The sequence below is a fragment of the Pituophis catenifer genome, unplaced genomic scaffold (assembly GCF_029215685.1).
Source record: "Pituophis catenifer annectens isolate HBS135680 unplaced genomic scaffold, rPitCat1.0.hap2 SCAF_6, whole genome shotgun sequence".
Lineage (NCBI taxonomy): Eukaryota > Metazoa > Chordata > Lepidosauria > Squamata > Colubridae > Pituophis > Pituophis catenifer.
Genome location: NW_027256886.1, coordinates 3,447,580 through 3,471,262, shown reverse-complemented (window position 1 = coordinate 3,471,262; position 23,683 = coordinate 3,447,580). Strand labels below are relative to the sequence as shown.

General features: G+C 42.0%; 1 protein-coding gene across 1 annotated transcript in view; it reads left to right on the top strand.

Moving 5' to 3' along the window:
• Window positions 1-22,869, top strand: part of LOC139318282 (cytochrome P450 2J2-like) — a 98,012-nt gene extending 75,143 nt beyond the window's left edge. Inside the window, exons 9-12 of the mRNA XM_070945672.1 lie at window positions 4,884-5,025; window positions 7,761-7,948; window positions 11,342-11,483; window positions 22,682-22,869. Of these exons, the coding sequence (XP_070801773.1) occupies window positions 4,884-5,025; window positions 7,761-7,948; window positions 11,342-11,483; window positions 22,682-22,869 (660 nt within the window). The remainder of the gene's footprint in view (window positions 1-4,883; window positions 5,026-7,760; window positions 7,949-11,341; window positions 11,484-22,681) is intronic.
• The last annotated feature ends 814 nt before the right edge of the window (window positions 22,870-23,683 follow it).

Genomic DNA, 23,683 nt, shown 5'->3' with positions numbered 1-23,683 from the left:
GGGGAGGAAAATAAAAAAAAAGCTGATTGGCGGGTGGATCGGCCTCCTGGAATACCCCCAATCAGCTGTTCCCAGAGGTGAATTTTAGCAACAGGTTCCTTGGTTGTGAGCTCTGTGCCTTGCTTTTTTTTTCCTGCCTCTGAAACTTTTCTATTTCAGAAAAAAAAAAAAATTCCTGCCTCTGAAAGCCTCCGAAACAGAGCTTCAGAAAAAAAGCCTCTGAAGCTCTGTTTGGGAGCTTCTTTTCTGAAGCTTCCTTTCTGATGCTTTTTTCAGCCTCTGAAACCTCCGTTTGAGAAGCTGGGCAGGGCTACTTTCGAAGTATAAGACACACCGAGATTTTCATCCTCTTTTTTGGGGGGAAAAAGGTGCATCTTATACTCCAAAAAATACGGTATTTATGATAGTTTCCCACGGACATGTGATCACCCTTTGAGACTTTCTGACAAGGAAAGCCAATAGGGAAGCCTGATTCCCTAAAGTGGGTCACAATTCACTTAACAAATGTTTTGCTTTGCAACCAAAATTTTGGGCTCAATTGCGGTCGTAAGTCGAGGAGACATTCAGTTGCAGATAAAGAGAGACACTCATATATACATTTCAGAAAGGAGGGGAAAATGATGCATGCATCATTCCTAAGGAATTCTTAAGGAATATTCCTAAGGAATAAAGTAATAGATCTCAGATTGCTTCACACCCTCTTGTTTTCTACGCAGAACAATGGCCTTAGTTAGAAGAAGTAGCTGTATCTTAAGATTCAAGGGTTGCTATGGGAATGTTCTGATAAAGCTTACCACGGGCCCTGTCAGCTGCAAGGCCACACTCCTTAGGTCTCAATTCTATTAAACAGTCCCATTCATCTGAAAATTGATTTTCCTCATGAGGCATAGGACATAGGACCGTGATGGCGAACCTATGGCATGTGTGCCACAGGTGGCACACAGAGCCGTATCTGCGGGCACGTGAGCCGTTGCCCTAGCTCAGCTCCAGCACGTATGCATGCATCAGCCAGCTGATTTTCAGCTGGCCCCTCCTACGCCGCCCCTCCCAGGAGTCTCCACGCAGCCCATTTTGGATGCCAGGTAAGTACAGGGCTTACACGGAGGTTCTGAGAGGGCGTTTTCAGCCTCCGGAGGGATGGGGGAGGCTGTTTTCAGACTCTGGAGGGGTGGGGAAGGCTGTTTTAACCCTCCCCGGGCTCCAAGAAAGTCTCTGGAGCCTAGGGAGGGCGAAAAATGGGACTACCGGGCCAACCAGAAGTCGGGAAATGGACCATTTCCAGCTTCTGGAGGCTTCAGGGTGGCCTACTAGGCCCAAAACGGGATGCTGGAGGGGTCCACACACACATACGCGGGGGCAAGGCACAGGGGCATTGAATTATGAGTGTGGGCACACACATGCACGACACACACACATACCCTCCTCCTGCTTTTCGCACGCAACGGCAAATAGGGTAGCCATCACTGACATAGGATAATTAGCTCTGTGATAGAAGATTAGAGAGAACAAAACAAAACAAAACAAAACAAAACCTTTAATCAGACAATGGCAGCGCTTGGAACTATAGGGTGTCCTTGCTTAACAACACTAGTTTAGCAACTGTTCAAAGCTACAATGGCACTAAAATATGTAGTACATACTGCTAGTCCTCACGTTCTGACTGTTTCAACATGCCTCCGATCACATGACCACTGTTTGCAATTTTCTCTTCTGGCTTCCAGAATTAAAGTCAGTGGGGAAGCTGGGAGGAAATTCCAAATGGTGTCCGGGAGATGAATTTAACTGTGGCACGAGATTCACTTACAATGGTAACTCGAACTGCTGGAACTGCCTTCCCTAAGCACATGACATTCAGTGGTGGATTTCAAATTTTTTTACTTCTGTGGGTGTGGCTTGGTGGGAGTGGCATGGCTTCGTGGCAGGGGAAGGATACTGGAAAATCCCCATTTCCTCCCAATCAGCTGGGACTCGGGAGGCAGAGAATAGATGGGGCGGGGCCAGTCAGAGGTGGTATTCACCGGTTCTCCAAACTACTTAAAATTTCCACTACTGGTTCTCCAGAACTGGTCAGAACCTGCTGAAACCCACCTCTGATGTCATTGTGATTTATGACTGCATCATTGGACCCAGTTACTGTTCCTAACCAACTTACGACTCCTGCTTGGGGAGGTGACAGTTGTGACTTTGCTCAATTTAGAACAGAATAGAATAACAGAGTTGGAAGGGACCTTGGAGGTCTTCTAGTCCAACCCCCTGCCCAGGCAGGAAACCTTACACCACTTCAGACAAATGGTTATCCAACATCTTCTTAAAAACTTCCAGTGTTGGAGCATTCACAACTTCTGCAGGCAAGTCGTTCCACTGATTAATTGTTCTCACTGTCAGGAAATTCCTCCTTAGTTCTAAATTGCTTCTCTCCTTGATTAGTTTCCACCCATTGCTTCTTGTCCTGCCCTCAGGTCCTTTGGAGAATAGTTTGACTCTTTCTTCTTTGTGGCAACCCCTGAGATATTGGAAGACCGCTATCATGTCTCCCCATGTACAAGAAGTACAACACTTGGATTTAGAGGCCCTTCTTTCTGACACTCATGCCCTTGTCACCTCTTGAATAGACTACTTTGCACTTTACATTGGGTTATCCTTGAAGAGTACCCTGGAGCTCCAGTTGGTGCAGAATGCAGCTGGCACGAGCAGTTTTGGGCATCTCTGACATTTTATATGTAACACCTCTGGTCCGTGAGCTGCATTGGTTATCGTGTTACTTCCAGGTTCATTTGAGATGTTAATTATTGCTTTTAAAGCCCTTCGTGGCATGACAACAAGTCTTGTCCATATTTCATTGATCCATCCTATCCAGTCAAGTATGGAGGGCATGTGTCTATGGAGATTCTCAGTTATCCAGGTCATGGTTATTCCAAAGATGCTTTTTCAAGTCACAGCTGAACTTTCTGATTTTTCTTTCTTTTTTTTTTTTTTTATTGAAAAAGTTTTACAAACATCAATTTTTCCCCCATTTCCCCCCCCCGTCCCTCCCTAACCCCCCCATACCCTCCCTCCCCATGACTTCCCCAAGGTGGAATCCATCCACATTGTATTATATCATACTTTACCACCCCTCTATTCTCCTCCCTGTGTACTATAAATTTCTACATAACAATAAGCTATTTTGCCCCCTATAAACTATACATTTCTACACAACATTTAGCTAAAAGCTATCTGGTACTTCCTGGTTTGGTATTTATTCTGCACATAATCTATACCAATTCTTCCACTCCCATGCATAAGTCTCTTGAGTCCGGTCTTTTAAGTATGCTGATATCTTCGCCATTTCTGCAAAACTGGCCATCTTCAAAGTCCATTCTTGAATTGTAGGCACATCAACCCTTTTCCAATATTGACCAATCAGTAACCTGGCTGCTGTCACCATATACAATATCAATTTTTTCTGGTTTTTCTTTGAAGAGGTTTCGCTTCTCATCCAAGAAGCTTCTTCAGCTCTGACTGGATGGTGGGGAATGGAAGGATTTTGGATGAGAAGCGAAACGTCTTCAAAAAAAACCCCAGAAAGTCCAGTTGCCTCTTGAAAAAGCACCTTTGGGACATAGAGGGTATATTGCAAACCCCATTGATTGTAGACGTCTGACTGACAGAGACTAGACAAACAGGGGAATCTTATCCCCAGAGGTGAGATGAGCCCCCACTCTTTTGGCCTTACAGAAGAGTTTCATGACCTGGTTTTGCCAAATGGCATGGGTGGGGAATCTAAGGTGGCATGCTTGGGCATGGAGGTGGGCACTCCTTCTGCCTCTTTTATCTCTTTGTAATTCTCAACTTTTAAAATCCTTTTTTAAAAACTCTGTTTTAATCTTGTTTTTAATTATGGTTTTTATGGTTTTATTGTAAACCACCTACTTAGGTGAGATGGGCAATGTAGAAGATAGATAGATAGATGATAGATAGATAGGTAGGTAGATAGATGATAGGTAGGTAGGTAGGTAGGTAGATAGATAGATAGATAGATAGATAGATAGATAGATAGATGATAGATAGATAGATAGATAGATAGATAGATAGATAGATAGATAGATAGATAGATAGATAGAATCCCAGTGGTGGGATTCAAATTTTTTTACTACCGGTTCTGTGGGTGTGGCTTGGTGGGTGTGGCGTGGCTTGGTGGGCGTGGCTTAGTGAGCGTAGCAGGGGAAGGATTACTGTAAAATCTCCATTCCCACCCCACTCCAGGGGAAGGTTACTACAAAATCCCCATTTCCTTCCGATCAGCTGGGACTTGGGAGGCAGAGACCCATCTCTGATAGGTAGGTAGGTAGGTAGGTAGGTTCATTGATAGAAGACGTAGGTAGATAGGTAGGTAGGTACGTAAGTAGAAGACATAGATAGATGATAGATAGATAGATAGATAGATAGATAGATAGATAGATAGATAGATATTATTTATTATTCATATTTCTATGCCGCCCACTCTCCGAGGACTCTGGGCGGCTTACACCAAAGACAATATACTAAATAGCATATTGCCCCCAACAATCTGGGTCCTCGTTTTACCCACCTCGGAAGGATGGAAGGCTGAGTCAACCTTGAGCCGGTGAGATTTGATCCGCTGATCTACTGAACTAGCAGTCAGCTGAAGTAGCTGCAGTACTGCACTCTAACCACTGCACCACCTCGGCTCTATAGATAGATAGATAGATAGATAGATAGATAGATAGATAGATAGATAGATAGATAGATAGATAGATAGAGGTGGGCGGGTGGGCAGGTGGATGGATGGATGGATGGATGTTATTTGTGGCTAATAACATTAAACATATTGAAGGAAGCCTAGAATTTATTGTAAGTTGAATTACTCATTCTAAACACAGAACAAGGATGACCCCAACTCTGTCTTTGGTGAAGAGAACCTGGCTTGCTGTCTGCTTGAATTGTTTGTTGCTGGAGCAGAAACAACGCATGTTAGCCTGCTGTGGGCAGTGCTTCTGTTGGCAAATCATCCCGACATCCAAGGTGAGACAATTCTGGGCAGTGGAAACAATAACTAGAGTGGAAAATACACAGGAATTCTTTGACATCTGAAAAACTACTGAACGTTGAAATTAACCTTCACAATAACATTCTATGGAAATTTGGAACCTATAATAAAGATGATTAGTTTGCAAATTAAAAGAAACCCGATCGTATAAATATAAAAAAGAATTAAAACTATTTTATAACACTGCTGTAGTAATTCTGTATAGGTAGTCCTCGACCACAACTGAGCCCAAAAATTCATGTTGTTAAATGAGACATTTGTTAAGTGAATTTTGCCCCGTTTTACGACATTTCTTGCCACAGTGGTTCAATGAATCACTGAAGGTGTTAAGTTAGTAACCCAGTTGTTAAGTGAATCTGGCTTCCCCATTGACTTTGCTTGTCAGAAGGTCGCAAAAAGGGATCATGTGACCCTGGGACGCTGCAACCGTCATAAATATGAATCAGTTGCTAAGCGTCTGAATTTTGATCATGTGACCATGGGGATGCTGCAGAGGTTGTAACTGTGAAAAATAACAGATAATAGATTAGCAGAGTTGGAAGGGGCCTTATAGGTCATCTAGTCCAACCCCCCACCCAAGCAGGAGACCCTACCCTATTTCTGACAAATGGCAGTCCAATCTTTTCTTGAAAGTCTCAAGTGATGAAGCTCCCACAACTTCCGAAGGCAACTTCTGTTCCATGGGTTAATTGTTCTCACTGTCAGAAAATTCCTCCTTATTTCTAGGTTGAATCTCTCCTTGGTCAGTTTCCATCCATTATTCCTTGTTTGGCCTTCAGGTGCTTTGTAAAATGGTCATAAGTCACTTTATTCAGTGCTGTTATAACTTTGAATGGTCACTAAATAAACTGTTGCAAGTCGAGGACTACTTGTATTCGTAATTCTATGTAGTAGTATGGAATAATGAACCAGGGGATTGACTAAATTTTCAATATATTGAATAAGTTTAAGTTATCATGCATTCTGCTTTTATAGATTCAAATCTGAAGGTGGCGGTGGTGAGACCCCTCCTCAAGAAACCTTTCTTGGATCCAACCATATTGAATAACTTTCATCCGGTCTCCAACCTTCGCTTTGTTGCGAAGGTTGTTGAGAGCGTGGTGGCTCGACAGGCTCCCATTGGCCCTGGATGATACAGACTACCTGGATCCGTACCAATCAGGCTTCAGGCCGGGGTACAGCACAGAGATGGCATTGGTCGCACTAGTGGATGATCTCTGGAGGGCTCGGGACAGGGGACACTCCTCTGTTCTGGTCCTCTTGGATCTTTTGGCGGCTTTTGATACCATCGACCATGTTATCCTGCTGTGACAACTCAAGGGGTTGGGAGTGGGAGGCACTGTTTTACGGTGGTTCTCCTCCTATCTCTCGGGCCGTACGAAAGCGGTGTTGACAGGGGGGTAGAGAACAGCTATGAGGCCCTCACTTGTGGGATGCCCCAGGGGTCGGTCCTCTCGCCTCTCCTGTTCAACATCTATATGAAGCCACTTGGGGAGATCATCCATGGTTTCGGGGTGCGGTATCATCAGTATGCTGATGGTACCCAGCTTTTTATATCCACCCCGAACCAGCCTAGTGATGCCCTCGACATGATGTCCCGTTGCCTGGAAGAGGTACGGACCTGGATGGGGAGGAACAGGCTCCGACTCAACCCCGCCAAGACTGAGTGGCTGTGGGTACCGGCATCTGGGTCCAATCAAGATATTCCATCATTGACCATTGGGGGTGAGGTGTAACCCCCTGTGGATAGGGCCCGCAACTTGGGTGTCCTTCTGGATTCACGGTTGTCTCTGGAAGATTATGTAGCAACTGTGACCAGGGGGGCATTTGCCCGGGTCCGCCTTGTGCGCCAGCTGTGCCCTTACTTGGACCAAGATGCCCTACGCACCGTTACTCATGCGCTGGTCACCTCCCGTCTTGACTACTGCAACGCTCTCTACCTAGGGCTGCCCTTGAAAACCACTCGAAGGCTTCAACTGGTGTGATGGGAGTGTCCCGACACTCCCATGTTACACCCCTCCTGCGTGACCTGCATTGGCTACCGGTTGCTCTTCAGGTGAGGTTCAAGGTGCTGGTTATCACCTACAAAACCCTTCATGGCCTAGGGCTGGGATATTTGTCAGATCCCCTGCAGCCAGCAACAATCTCCAATCGCCTGATGCGTTCCCACAGACAGGGCCTCCTCAGGCCATTGGCCAGACAGTGTCGGCTGGCGACCCTCAGGAGGAGAGCTTTCTCTGTGGGCGCACCCACCCTTTGGAACCAACTTCCTTTGGAGCTCCGGATGGCCCCTGACCTTCGCTCGTTCCGCCGTGATTTGAAGACCTGGCTGTTTCGCAGCCTGGACTGATGGGGGGGGGTTCTTAATAGATTTTAAATAGATTTTAAGTAGTTTTAATTTGGACTTTTAATTTTATATTGTTTTAATCTGCAATTGTGCATTTTATTGTTGTGAGTCGCCCTGAGTCCATTGGAGATAGGGCGGCATATAAATTGCATTAAACTAAACTAAACTAAACTTACGGTAATTCTGAAAATGATGGAGGGAACATTATTGTAGTAGTTTTTCTAAGCCTACTCTACCTCCTGAAGCATTGGTTCATAAATACACTCATAGGAAATAATTTAACAAAAACAAGATATCTGTAAGAGATTATTCAATCATAAATGGCATCATTCAAGATGGATTTGCCTTTCTCTCCCCCCACAGAAAAAGTCCACAAGGAGATTGAAGATGTCTTTGGTGCCTCTGGATCAATCTCCTATGATGATCGGCACAAGCTGCCCTACACCAATGCTGTGATACATGAGACTCAACGAACAAAATATATCTTATTTATACCAATACCTAGACAAAGCCTAAGAGATGTGAAGATATGGGGTTTCCACATTCCAAAGGTAGAGAAAGGAGAAGCCCAACATGGCAGTTGAAGAGATATGTCTGCTCAGGAATTGCAATCCAAACAATATGCGCAAAAATAACTTACCATTTTTTTGGAGTATAAGATGCACCAGAGTATAAGACACACCTTAGTTTTTGGGGAGGAAAATGGGGGGTGGGGGTGGAATTCTGCCTACCAGGCAGAATCTGGCTAGTCCTAGCACATTCATTCGCTCGCTGGTTTTGAGGTTGGGGCTTGTTGGGGCTGTGCTTCTAAAGCACAGCTGATTGTCGGAGGGAGCAGCAATTAGAAAAGCAGGCAAAGCACGGAAGATCGCTTTACTGGTGTTGGGGCTGAAAAACAGCTTCAAAAGCATAGCTGATCCTCGGAGGGAGCTCCAGTGACTAAAGCAGGCAAAGCACGGAAGGGGTAAGAAAAGGCATCAGCTGTTCCGGGTAGCCATTTTGGGCACCACGCAGGGTTACATTCCGCATATAAGACGTACCCAAATTTTCAGCCTCATTTAGGAGGGAAAAAAGTGTGTCTTATACTCCCAAAAATACGGTATATATTATTTTTTTTAAAAAAATGTCCCAAAGGTGCTTTTTCAAGAGGCAACTGGACTTTCTGGGTTTTCTTTGAAGACGTTTCGCTTCTCATCCAAGAAGCTTCTTCAGCTCTGACTGGATGGTGGGGAATGGAAGGATTTTGGATGAGAAGCGAAACGTCTTCAAAGAAAAACCAGAAAGTCCAGTTGCCTCTTGAAAAAGCACCTTTGGGAGAACCATGACCTGGATGACTGAGAATCTCCATAGACATTTTCTTTGAATGGGTTTAAACTGACAAAGCTGAACCATTTCAAAAGTAAACTGCCAAAAACATTACAGAAAAAAACTCAAAGAAATTAAGGGCTGAACCTAAGAGAGCTATGGTCATCCATGGTCTATTGGCTATTCCTCCCTTTGTCATATCTCCTCACTGGTTGTGGGATATCATCTACTTATTCTGCTGCCACCATATGGCCAACCAATAGGTTCGTTAGGTTTCAGAGATAACAGGCTGACATGAGGCTGAAATGCCCAAAAGTATTTGAATGAGTAATTATTAGGAGGATCACAGAGATGAAGATATACTACTCCAGGTCTCTACAACTTGCTAACAGAATGGCAGGAGATGGACCCCTCTTGACTTGGCAGTTGCAAAGCACCGTTCTAGGACTTTGGGTCTATGCCAAACTTCCAAGTGGCTATGGAGTTTTGCCACTTTCTAATACTTTTCTTCAGAGGCAGGGAGTTGAAAAAATAACACCTGGAAATGGCTTGGTAGCACATATTGTCACGATTTGGTCATAACTGAAGCTCACTGAATGCCAGGGATATTGTTTTTAAAAAGAGGGGGGTCCTTAGCAGCCAATATCTATGGATGGTCTGATGACATCTCTGGTTAATAATTTGGAAACCCCCACAAATGACTGTTTGCTAAGAATATTCCTGGAGGAGGGGATGCTTTCTTGTGTAGATCCACTGCTCCCTCTCCTTAGATTAGGGGGTACTTGTCCTCTTTATTTTGATTGTCAAGTATGGAACAAACCATTGTTCCAAATAGCAATACAGATGAAATATTCATATATGATAGTGATTTAAAGCAGATTGATGCCATCTTATATACAGTACATATGGGGGATTTGCAATGCAAAGGTTAATAAACTATACATACATTATGGATAAATAATCTCTTTTACAGACCAATACAGATAATCCTTAGGTTAGTAGAATAGGATAGGATAGGATAGGATAGGATAGGATAGGATAGGATAGGGTAGGGTAGGGTAGGGTAGGGTAGGGTAGGGTAGGGTAGGGTAGGGTAGGGTAGGGTAGGGTAGAATATTAGAACAGAATGGGATAGGAAAGGATAGAGTAGGGTAGAGTAGGGTAGGGTAGGGTAGGGTAGGGTAGAGTAGAATAAGAATAGAATAGAATAGAATAGAATAGAATAGAATAGAATAGAATAGAATAGAATAGAATAGAACAGAATAGAATAGAATAGAATAGAATTCTTTATTGGCCAAGTGTGATTGGACACACAAGAAATTTGTCTTGGTGCATACGCTCTCGGTGTACTTAAAATAAAAGATACATTCATCAAGAATCGTAAGGTACAACACTTAATGATAGTCATAGGGTACACATAAGCAATCAAGAAATAGTGAGTTCAAAGTTATGATGGCACTGAACAAGAAGAAATTATGACAGGTCCTCAAAATTGTAGTTGTTGAAGCGTCCCTGCAGTCACATGATCATGATTCGGGTGCCTGGCAACTGGCTCGCAATTAGTGTCCTGAAGTTGCATCATTGCATTTGCAATCTTCTTTGTCAGCTTTTCACAAGCAAGGTCAATTGAGAACCTGATTACTATTACTATTATTATTATTTGCCACTGATACTCCATATGTATCTCTCCTGGATACTCCACCTCTTCCCATTTCACTGTCATGTGAGGTCTAGAAACCAATTTTTTTTTTAATTTGATTTATATGCCGCCCTTCTCCGGAGACTCAGGGCAGCTTACAATGCGCTAAGCAATAGCCTTCATCCTTTTGTATATTTATACAAAGTCAGCTTATTGCCCCCACAAACTGGGTCCTCAATTTACCTACCTTAGAAAGGATGGAAGGCTGAGTCAACCTTGAGCCTGGCGAGATTCGAACCTGCAGTAATTTCAGGCAGCTGGTCTTAATAACAGGGTGCTTTAGACCACTGTACTACCAATGTACTACCAATGTACTACCAATGGCTCCCCATTGTTAGTTTCATAGCTTTGGTCAGTATGTCATGTGGTTCAGGGGTGGGTTCTACTTATCTTTACCACCGGTTTGCAACGGGAACGTGCACGAACCCTTGCTTTGTTCGTGCATGCGCCTTGCTTCTGCGCATGCACAGATTGCTGATGACAACATCCTGGGCAGTGGGCGGGGCCTCCCGCCGGTTTTACTACCAGTTCTTGTGAACCGGTCCAAACCAGGGGCAACACCACTGATGTGGTTTCTCTGACCTTCCAACTACACCTCCGTAATTCCCCTCCTCCAGTTCTTTCCTCCTGCAGGAATATACCTTGGGAGGACGTATTGCCCTGCATTGCCATCTTTGATTGTCAGATTCATCACACCCTGGTAAGGAAGAGTAACAAATCTGAAACTATCTCTTTCTTTTAATGGATGAAGAAAAACCTCCATTCTGCAGATTAGTTGTTGCATTAAAAGGGAGTTTGGAAAAGCTGAGAGAGAGAAAGAGAGGGAGGGAGAGTGATGGCGATCGATTGCCAACAAATGCTTCCTCTACAAATATCTTCTACTTTTTTGCATATTATGAAACAGCTAAAGTTTTTCCTTTCTGTTCTGTTGCTGTTGAAGGGAAGCATTGTTTTGGCTGATCTACGCTCTGTTCTTCTGGATCCTGAGGAATGGGAGACACCTGACGAATTCAACCCAAATCACTTTTTAGACAAAGATGGGAATTTTCAGACTCGAGAAGCGTTTTTGCCATTTGGCGCAGGTAAATCCAACTATTCAAGGCAGTTTGTGATTGATAGGCAATTTGTAATGTTTTTCAGGAAATTTAAAGCCGTTCTTTTCCTTTTCATTGACTGCTAGAACCTGAAACTATGGTCTCATCTTAATCTCTGTTTCTTTCTTTCTTTATTTATTTATTATCAGATTTATATACCGCCCTTCTCCCGAAGGACTCAGGGCAGTGCACAGCCAAAGTAAAAACATAAATACAAACATTAAAATACAGTTAAAAAGATATATATACGTTTGGCCCCATAGTTAAAAAAAAAAATAACAAACCTATTAAAAACATTTTAAAAAGTGTTAAGCCAGCCCGGCTTGCTGAAAAAGAAAGGTCTTAAGGGCACGGCGGAAGGCACCGAGGTCTTGGATTCTTCGTATCTCTGGGGGCAATTGATTCCAGAGAGCAGGTGTCCCCACAGAGAAGTCCCTCCCCCTGGGGGCCACCAGTCTACATTGCTTGGCCAATGGCACCCTGAGGAGGCCCTCTCTGTGGGAGTGCACAGGTCAGTGGGAGGCCATTGGTAGCAGCAGGCGGTCTCGAAGATATCCAGGTCCTATGCCATGGAGTGCTTTAAAGGTGATAACCAACACCTTGAAGCGCACCTGGAAGACCACTGGAAGCCAGTGCAGCTCACGCAGGACAGGTGTTATGTGGGAGCACCATGCGGCTCCCGTAACTACCCGTGCGGCCGCATTCTGGACCAGTTGGAGCCTCTGGGTGCTCCTCAAGGGGAGCCCCATGTAGAGAGCATTGCCGTAGTCCAGGCGAGAGGTGACGAGGGCATGAGTGACTGTGCACAAGGAATCCCGATCTAGGAAGGGCCGCAACTGGTGGATAGGTGAACCTGACAAAAAGTCCCCCTGGCAACAGCCGTCAGATGTTCCTCCAAGGACAGCTGTGTATCCAGGAGGACACCCAAATTGCGAGCCCTCTCCATGGGAGCCAAAGACTCGCCCCCAATAGTCAGTGATGGTCAGTGATGACTATATCGGAATGCCGGAAACCACAGCCACTCAGTCTTGGATCGGTTGAGCCTGAGCCTGTTCCTCCCCATCCAGATCCGCATGGCCTCCAGGCACCGGGACATCACTTCAAGTGCATCATTGGCCCGGGGTGGAGATGTACAGCTGGGTGTTCTTCTAGTTTGAGATGTGATTGAAGCTTCTATTAGCTTTACATTGTGGACATGTGAATAGCTTATGGTAAAGAATGACATTACCTGGACAATACATGTACCAGGTGAAATCATTGTGGCCAGAATGTAGAGCAAAGTTGACCTGTTCCAAATGGAATCCAAAAACCACGATTGCCTGGTCTGAAAAAGACTTCTGGGGTGTGTTATTCCGCTGTATTTGCTCTAATTTAACCTGTGTTGCCTTATCTTGTGAGTCAGAATGTTAAATGTTAATAGCTTTTGAATTCATTCATCTAGGCCAGTACAACAGCAGAAACTGCTTGACTAACCGGGTAGACTGGATTGTACTGGTGCTTTCGTGGCTCACAAGTGGTGGCCTGGTAAACTTCCTGATTGTCTGAATGCCTCTGATCCTAGAAAGAGTGCAGAGAAGAGCAACAAAGATGATAAAGGGTCTGGAGGCTAAATCCCATAATGAATGGTTAAGATAATTGGGAATGTTTAGCCTGATGAAGGGAGGATTAGGGGGAACAAGCTGTCTTCTGGTATTTGAGGGACTGTCACAGAGAAACACCTGAGGGCAGGGCAATAAGCAATAAGCAATAAGCGGAAGCTCATTGAAGAGAGCTCCAACTGGAGCTAAGGAGAAATTTCCTGACAATGAAACCAATTAACCAATGGAACAGTTTGCCTCTCGGAATGATGGGTGCTCCATCACTGGAGGTTTTCAAGAAAAGACTGGGCAACCATTTGTCCAGGATGGTATAAAGTCTCCCGTTCTATAAGGTGATTGGGTTAGAAGATCTCCAATGTTCCTTCAGCCCATGGTTTTATGATTTGTTGCTTCTTAAAACAGGCCCTTTTTCATTTGAAAACCCCTTTTCCCCTACAAATAATAAATGTTCTTCCTTACATTAGTTTCTACTTTGTTTGTGAGTGTTGCAATATTTTCAGGATCAGACTCAATAAAGATAATAGAAGTTATAGGTTTAAATATAATTCTCTTTAATCATAATAGGCATTCTATATTCGCTGAATATTCAAGATAGAAGCAAGGAAAATGGGGAGGATGGCTCCTTTTATATACAAGGGGCGGAGCCAGGAATGGGAGTGGTAAAATATGAATACATTAAAGCTCAAGTAATAAGTTAACCCCTGATGTTCCATATATACATTATTTACACATTAGAGAATAAGGCATTTACATCTGACAAATCCCCCTCTAAATGCCGGTTCGTTATACAACACCAGTTACATTCAGATTCAGGACAATATAATACATATAATTTAGAAGTTAAATATTTGTGTTGTTTAGAAGGTAAGGGTTTTGTTAATATGTCAGCTAATTGTTCAGAAGTATCACAATGTATTGCTTTGATGAATCCGTCTTGAGATAGTTGTCTCACGTGCTTAAATTTTATATCAATATGCCTGGACCTTTGTCCAATTGCATCGGATCTAGAAATTTCAATGGCCGCTTTATTATCTTCATGCATAATAAATGGTAAAGTAGGTTTCTTCCAAACATCTGTGATCAAATCATTGAACCATACAAGGTTATTTGCAGCTTTAGACAAGCAAACATATTCTGCTTCTGTGGTAGAGGTGGCTACCAGTTCTTGTTTACCAGTATACCAGTAAACTGGACAATCGTTCAATAGAAAAACATAACCAGAGGTACTCTTTCTGCATGATGTATCACCAGCCCAATCTGCATCAGCATAACAAGTAATTTTTGGTTCTTTGTCATTATTGGGTTCCAATATTAAACAAAAATCTAATGTACTTTTCAGATATCTTAAAATTCTTTTGACAGCTTCCCAATGATACAAGGTTGGTTTGCTAACATATCTTGACAATAAATTGAGAGGTAATGCAATATCTGGCCTAGTCCAATTAGATATATAAAGGAGTGAACCTATAACTGATCTGTAAAATGTGTTGTCTTTAAACTCAGGGGAAGATTCATCATTGTTTCTAAGAAAATCAGTTTGCATAGGTGTGTCACATGTTTTGGCATTATTTAAGTTACATTTGTTTAGGAGTTCAATGATTTTATCTTTTTGAGTAAGTTTGAATCCCCTTTTTGTTTTGTTAATTTGTACACCAAGGTATTTATTCACTCTACCTAGTGATTTCAATGAGAAGTGTTCGTTTAACTTATTTACAAAGATTTCCCTGCTCTCTTTATGCTTTCCAATATATAAAATATCATCCACATAAATTAATACAAATTCAATATGATCATTACTCTTTTTTACAAAGAAACAGTTATCAGCAGTGGTGGCGTTGAAATCCATGGTCTTTAGTACTTTTACCAAACAATCGTACCATCTTTTGCCAGATTGCTTCAATCCGTACAGACTCTTATTTAGTAACCAAATTTCGTTCTTATTAGTGTATTGACTGTGCGGTGCTCTTACATATATTTCCTTATCTAATTTTGCATGTAAGTATGCAGTCTGTATGTCATATTGAAACACGTCTAGATTGAGTGCAGATGCTACTACAAGAGCTGTTTTGACACTCTCTGTTCTCACTGTGGGTGAATATGTGTCAGTATAGTCTTCTGGATATTTTTGTGCATAACCTTGTGCAACTAGTCTGGCCTTGTATAAGGTATTACCTCCTTCTAAATTCTTAATTTTATAAATCCACCTGGTACCTATAATTGTTTTATCCTTAGGTGCGATCGCAGGTGTGAATACATTTAATCCTTGTAAACTTTTCATTTCTTTTTCCATAGCTAGTTCCCATTTTTCTCTTTCTTCACGGGGAAGTTTCAATACTTCCTCATATGTATTAGGTGTTATTTGTTCTCCATCCATATGCATAATATAATCTTTGTATTTATTTGGTATTTGGTTTCTATTATTTCTAATATTTCTTTCAGGTTTGCTATGGTTGTCATGCAAATATCTGGCTTCCTTTTTTGTTAATGTGTCTGTCTTTATTTTATGCTGACTATTTGTCCAAGTTTTGGTTTTGTTCTTACTTTTGTTAATATTTTGATTTTCTGTTGTTCCTTCCTCGCAAGATATATTATCTTTGCTTTTATTAGGAAAAATTTCATTAAGGTGCAACTTAGACCAATTGGCCTGCTCATGAAACACAGCTGTTCTGGATACTATAAATTTGTTATTATTATCGATGAATCTGTACCCTTTGGTTCCAGTTTCGTATCCCATGAATCTTAATCTCCTGGATACGTTTTCTCCCTTTCTCCTCAATTGTTTAGGTATGTGCACGTCTGCAGTAACTCCAAATATGTGCATGTGTGCTAATTTAGGTTTTCTATTGTACATCACCTCATATGGTGTCTTATTCACAATACTGGACCATGTTCTATTTTGAGTGTAATTTGAATAATGTAAGGCTTCTGACCAAAATTGTTTGCCTAAACCAGCATCCTCTAATGTGCATCTAATCATGGTTTGTAGTGTGGAGTTCTTTCTCTCTGCAATCCCATTTTGGAAGGCAGAAAATGGATTGGACGTGAAATGTAGCATCCCTCTATCCTTTAACCATTGGGAGAATTCTTTAGACATGAATTCACATCCCCTATCTGTCATAATTTGTTTTATTCTGATATTATGTTGTGTTTCTATGCGTTTGTAGAATTCCTTAAATTTCTGAAAGGTTTCATCCTTGTGCTTTAATGTGTAAACAAAACCATAGCGACTGTAATCATCCACTATTGTTAGGAAGTAACGTTTTCTATAGGTAATTGATGGAGTTAATGGACCAACTAAGTCCATATGTACCAAATCAAAAATATTGTTAGTTGATCTGTTAGATTTTTTTGGTCTAGGACTGGTTTTTAGTTTGGTGGATTTACATACTGAGCATTCTAAATAATTTTCACAATTTTTTATTTTTACACCTTCTGCGTGTTCAGTCATTTTTTGTACTACAGGAAAGCTTGCATGTCCTAACTTCCTATGTAAGATATGAGCACACTCATCATGAATTGGTTTACCTATTTTTGGTTTCTTCTCATTGTGTGTATTTTTGTTATCATGAGTTATTTTACATTCATCATTGTCACTGTTACTGACATTTTCATCATCTGCTTCAATACAATCTTCCATATTTGAATCAATGTTATGTAACCATCTTTCTTTGGTTATCAGATAGGGTAGACCCCCTTTTATCATCACAGTGCCTACATTTGTTTTGTTCTTTTCTATAGTTGCTTTCCCCTTTGAGAAAACTATATTGATGTCAGATTCTCTGCTTAGTTTTATAGCACTTAGTATGTTGTGAGGTATTTCTGGGATTAATAATACCCCTTCTATTTTCCCTAAACCAGGCAAGGTCACATTTCCTCTGCCTAATACTTGAACCTTTTCTTGATTAGCTACCTTTATCACAAACTTATCTTCTGTAAATGAAGATAATATACTTTTGTTATTAGTGGTGTGATTTGTTGCACCAGAATCAATAAGCCAATTATTGTTCTCATCTTGTTGTGTTTTGGTGCTGTCTTGTTTATTTAGCCCATTTAGTGACCCAGATTTTCTCTCTTTTGAATTTTCTCTACCCCCTCTACTTTCTCTGTAGTTTGGTGGACTTCTATATTTGTGTCTATCTGTGGAAGATTGTCTGTAATTGTATTTGCTCCTATATTCTGGCCTATGTCTCTCCCTTGGGACTTTGGGACAGTCTCTTCTACTGTGTTCCCTGGATCCACAATTGTGGCATCTAAAGGCCTCATTATATTTATCTTGAAAGACTACTTTCCTAAAAGATTTGTGTTCTGTTTGGTTACTGGAACGATTTTTTCTTGAATTGTCTTCTGCTATCAATTTGTTAGATAGACTTTCTATTGATAAATATCCCAAATTAATGGTATCTAAGTGTGACATAAAGCTATCCCATGATGGATCAAGTGAATTGATAATAACACTTTTCATAGTTTGATCTGAAATCACTTCCCCCCTCAATTGCAGCTCAGCTCTTATTTTGTTTAGATTTATCAAATGTTCACTTATAGAAACCCCTGGTTTCACTCTAGAAGAAAAGAAATCCTTAGACATTCTTGTGGTTGTGGCTACGCTATCGCTGTGAAATAGATTAAACATGCATTGAATTATTTCTGATACAGTTAGGTTTGGTTTGATGCTATGATACATTGCAGGAGACACGCTAGAAATTATTATGAAAAATGCTCTATGATGTAAACAGTCTATTTTTAAAGTCCAAGGTCTTCTTGGAGGACTAGTTATAAAGAATAGTAAATTTTCTTTCATAAAAATAACCTGAAGCTGTTGGTACCACTCTTGTAAATTAATGCCATCAACTCTAAGTTTTGGGAAGTCACTGGGTAAGTTCCCCACATTATTTTGTCCATTACTTACAACCTGAGGCAGTCCGTGGTCTCTCAAGTGCAGGAAATTACAGAACGGCATTGGGATGCTTGTAACGAGTCTGCGCGGTTCTCTGGCCAGTTCAAGTCTTTCGGGGCCGTCTACGTAGTTTTGCACATGCGCGTTGCTCATTTCTCCTTTGGCGCCGTTGTGGAAGGTTCTCTCCATTTCAGCTCTCTCGATCCGCTCCTCTTCAGATGAGTCGGTCTCTGGCTCGGTTTTTGGGGCTTTGGTGATGGCGGCGGTTCTTCTCTTTCTCTTGTGTGTGCTGGCACTCGATTCTGTCTGCGGTGTAGGACGGAATCGGCATGGCTCTCTGGGCTCGGGTGTCGTCGTTTTCGAAGTCAGGATGGGAGCGTGCAGGTCTTGAGTTGTCGGTTTGATTGCTTGCTTCTTCGTTGATGTCTTAGAAATTTTCAATCTTGGCCCAAAAGCAGCAAAAAGTGTTTTCATTGCTGACTCTACTTGAGACTTTGTTAAATCGTCTTCACTTTCTGATTTTGGTTCATCTGAAGAGTTTGAGACTTCTTTTTCACTTTCTTCGTCTGATAGCGTTTTTCGCGCCAGAAATTTTGAACTGAGCGTTTTGATTGGCTCTGCTTCACTCTCTTTTGAAGTTCGTTGAAACCAAGATGGCTGCCGTTCAAAATTTCGCGCGGGGTCACATCTTTTCTTTTTTACAACTATTTTCTCAGTAGTCATTTCACTCACAGTTTTTTGATCTTTGGGTTTTTTTTTAATGATGTTTTTCTCTCTCGCTGCTCCGCTGTTCCTCAGCATCTCCTGGAGGTCCGCGATGAGGCTTTCATCATTCTTTTGGCTTTTTAGTATTTTTAATATTTCTGACCTGAGTTCGTTATTTTCTATCTCGATTTCTTCCTGGTCGTTATTTTCACTCATCAGTTCTTCTTCTTCAGTGGTGTATTCTTCGGATTCTCTCGAAATCGCATTAGTGGATTCGTTGATCATCTCTTGATCAGTTTCTATTTCTTTGCTGTAGGCCCTGGTGTTGGGCCTATCTTTCTTGGACATTTTTAATTACTTATTGAGTCAATTAACCATCCTCTGCTACCAGCTTGTTGCAATATTTTCAGGATCAGACTCAATAAAGATAATAGAAGTTATAGGTTTAAATATAATTCTCTTTAATCATAATAGGCATTCTATATTCGCTGAATATTCAAGATAGAAGCAAGGAAAATGGGGAGGATGGCTCCTTTTATATACAAGGGGCGGAGCCAGGAATGGGAGTGGTAAAATATGAATACATTAAAGCTCAAGTAATAAGTTAACCCCTGATGTTCCATATATACATTATTTACACATTAGAGAATAAGGCATTTACATCTGACAGTGAGTTTAATGTTATTAAAAAAAATCTTCGATTAGGAGCTGATGATGAGAAGGTCAAGAGAAAAAGCAGGTGCCTCTTCCTGAATCAGAATTTATGACAAATATTGGAAGGGCTGACCTAGAGCCGTGATGGCGAACCTATGGCACGCAGGCCACAGGTGGCACATGGAGCCATATTTGTGGGGACATGAGTGTTGCCCTAGCTCAGCTCCAGTGCACATGCATGCGCTGCCCAGCTGATTTTCGGACCTTCCAGGCCTCCGGAAGTCAGGAAACGGGTTGTCTCTGGCCTCTGGAGGGCCTCTGGGAGGGTGGGGAAGGCTGTTTTCACCCTCCCCAAGCTCCTAGAAAGCATCTGGAGCCTGGAGAGGGCGAAAAACGGGCCTTCCAGGCCATCAGAAGTCAGAAAACGGGCCATTTCCAGCCTCTGGAGGGCCTCCAGGGGGGGGTGGGGAAGGCCGTTTTCACCCTCCCGGGGCTCCTAGAAAGCATCTGGAGCCTGGAGAGGGCGAAAAAACGGGCCTTCCGGGCCATCAGAAGTCAGAAAATGGGCCATTTCCGGCCTCTGGAGAGCCTCCAGGGGGGTGGGGAAGGCCGTTTTCACCCTCCCCAGGCTCCTAGGAAGCATCTGGAGCCTGGAGAGGGCGAAAAAACGGGCCTTCCGGGCCATCAGAAGTCAGAAAACAGACCATTTCCGGCCTCTGGAGGGCCTCCAGGGGGGTGGGGAAGGCCATTTTCGCCTTCCCCGGGCTCCTAGAAAGCCTCTGGAGCCTGGGGAGGCCAAAAAACAGGCCTACCGGGCCCACCAAGCTATTGCATGCCAAAAGCATGGGGAGTGTGTGTGGGGGGGGGGGTCACAGGCTAGTCTCTAGAGAGACTACAAATTGGTATCTTCCCATGGCCTACGAACCCAAGAACAGCATGAGATGGAAATGTGTAATAATATACCTCAAGACTAAATAGCTTGTGTTGCTGACTCACAGGGAGCCATTGTCTCTCAAGAAAAGCAAGATACCAACATATTTTGATCTGATGACCAGCTCTCTCAAATTCCACCTCTACTAGCTAATATTGCCTTCCTTTCAGTAGCAGAACTGAACATTATTTTATATAGCAATTCAGTGGAAGCTCAGGAGAATCAATAGTCTAGCACATCTCTTTCCCTTTTCGTCTCTCTAAACTTCATAGAATCATAGAAATACAGTAAGTGATTGGAAAAGACTTTGGACGTCTTCAAGTCCAATAAACCTATCCAGAAATGGAATCCTGAAATGATCCAACTCAAAGTGCCATGCAACCTTTTCTTGAAAAGCGATGGATTAGCCATGATTCCAGGAGGCAGGCTGTTCAACTGTTAAATAGTTCTCGGAATCAGGAAATCATTCCTTATTTTTAGTTTGAATCTGTTTGTGTAAAACTTCCACCAGGGTTCTTGTCCAACCCTGAGGAATTCTGAAGAATCCACATCCTGGACAGCTCTTCAAATCTTAGATGATTGCTAATGGAATGATGGTCTCCCTCAGCCTTTTCTTCTTTAGGCTAAATACATTCAGTTCCTTTAAAAAAAATTTTCATGGGATTAACCTCCAAGTTTCTTATCATCTTTTATTTTTTCCTGCCCTTCTTCCAGTTCCTCAATATCTTCCTTGTTCTGTGGCAACCAAACCTGAAAATAATGGTCCAGATGTGGTCTGCTCAGTGTAGAGTGGAATTATTACTTCCCATGATCTTATTTATTTATTTATTAAATTTATATACCACCCTATTCCCGAGGGACTCAGGGCGGTGAACAGCGAAAGATAAAAATACATGTAATACAAACGTTAAAAAACCAATTAAAATATACTAAACACTCTGGTCCTAGATAATTCAAGACATCCCAGTTTAAAACAAAATCAAAAGCAATATAAAGGGAAAGTTAGGCCAGGCCGGCCTGCTGAAACAGGAATGTTTTGAGGGCACGGCGGAAAGTGCGCAGATCTGGGATCTTCTGTATCTCTGGGGGGAGCTCGTTCCAGATGGTGGGTGCCCTCACAGAAAAGGCTCTCCCCCTGGGGGCCGCCAGTCGACACTGTTTGGCTGACGGCACCCTGAGAAGCCCCTCTCTCTGGGAGCGTACTGGGCGGTGAGAGGCTATTGGTGGCAGAAGGCGGTCTCGTAAGTAAGACCTCATACCTCTCCTGACCTCATACCTCTCATGATGCAGCCCAGGTTTGCACTGACTTCTTGGCAACTGCAGTACACAGCTGGTATATAAATTTGTGGCCAGAATACTCAGATTCTTCTTAAAAGTACTGATGGGGAGTTGGTTCTTTTTCCAGTTCTTTTTGGGAGGTAGTTGAAGACTTTAAGGGTTCTCGTTTGTAATCCAGTATAAGAGGTTCACTCAGTCTGCTCCCAAAACTTCAGCTGATATAAATTGAGTGAATTGGCAGTTGGTCAACTTGAAGGAAAACTATGAGGTATGGGGAGATTTCTCCTTCATCACAGTTGCTTTGCTGAACAATAGGACTAGCTGAGACCACCAAGGCTCCTGGAAATGAATGGCTTAGATCATATAATTTTGAGGGGGTTCGTATAATTTTACAATGAAGTATAAACCAACTAATTACACATACAAAGCCAAAATTGGCATGTCGTGCGCTGCATTTGCAAAGTTTTTTAACCAAAATTTGGCCATTTCCAGACAGCAAACATTTCTGCCTCCCAGATTTATACAAGAGAAAATGTGTGCTATGCTATTTGGACCATTTAAACATGCTGTGAAGTTTCTGAAAGATGCCCTAATTAATTCATGAGCCAAACTTCAAAAGAAATGCAGTCATTTATTAGGAGCACCATTTCAGCAATATTCGGATGCAGTTAGAACTAATCCCACGTAGATTTACATTCCCCTATGACCCTGTCTCTCCCCTCCTCCCTGGCCATGTCATAAATCACATTCTCCAATTAACCGCTTTGGCTGGCTGTGAAACCCAACACCCTCCTTCTGATTGCGGTAAGAAAGCATGTATGGAATGTAGCTTCAGTTAGGGAAATCAGTCAGCTCTATCAGTTCTCCCTCCCTCCTGCTCATGGCAACTTGAAAGCTTTGCAAATTGACACATGCATTTTGATACTGAGATACCATGAGCATGTCTTGGAGTGGGAATGTTCTGCTTTGAAGTGCTTTTTCCAATTCAGCAAAACATCAGCGGTATATCAGAATATCCTTAACGAATGCTCATCATTTGTTTGCTACAGATTCATCCTGGTGCCCAAGTGGTATTTCACTACAGATTATTTTTCATTTTCTGTCCTTCCTATCTCTCTTTCAACAGGGCAACGTGTCTGTTTAGGAGAAAAGTTGTCAAGAATTGAGATGTTCACCATCCTAACCAGCCTGCTGAGGACCTTCCATTTCCAACTGCCCGAAGGAGTGAAAAAGCTCGATGAGAAACCTATAATAACTATAGGACTATCTCCACATCCTTATAAAATCTGTGCTGTTCCATATCACACATCATAAAATCCATTAATTGAGTATTAATATATTTCCTTTTAACTTTAACTTTTTTTACTTAATATTTGTGCCCTGTCTTGAAACGCATTCATTTTGTTATATTCTAAAACTACTTTATCCAAATGGCTGCTTGCAGACAGTCAACTAAGCTTCTTTAGGTTTGCCTTTGGTGATGCTTTCTGTAAAAAAAATAAATACCTTGCTTTCAATATACACACTTTCATAATAATAATAATAATAATAATAATAATAATAATAATAATAATAATAATAATAATAATAATAATAATAATACACACCTGACATAACAATAGTTGAAAAGAAAAAAGTATGGTTCATTGACATTGCAATACCTGGTGATGCACGAATTGAAGATAAGCAGCAAGAAAAAATCACAAAGTACCGGGACTTACAAATTGAAGTTGAGCGACTGTGGAAAAAGAAATCGTGTGTTGTCCCGATTGTAATTGGAGCCCTCGGAGCAATACCCAAAGGGCTACCCCGCTATTTAGAAATTCTAAATTTGCCGGACTTGAACATTTTGACTCTACAAAAAAACACCTTACTCGGAACAGCTTACATCCTCCGACGATACCTTAACAGTTCCTAGGTCCTTGGTTAGGACTCGAGCTGCTGAGCTATTAACCAGCCTCAAAGGCTGTGAATCTCACTAAAGATTAACCAATAAATAATAATAATAACTTTATTGTCATTGTATGTGTATACACAGTATACCCATACAACGAAATTCACTTAACACCCAAAGACCAGGTCCAACACACATAACAATCCCCAAACGCACTCCCACCCACCACAAATC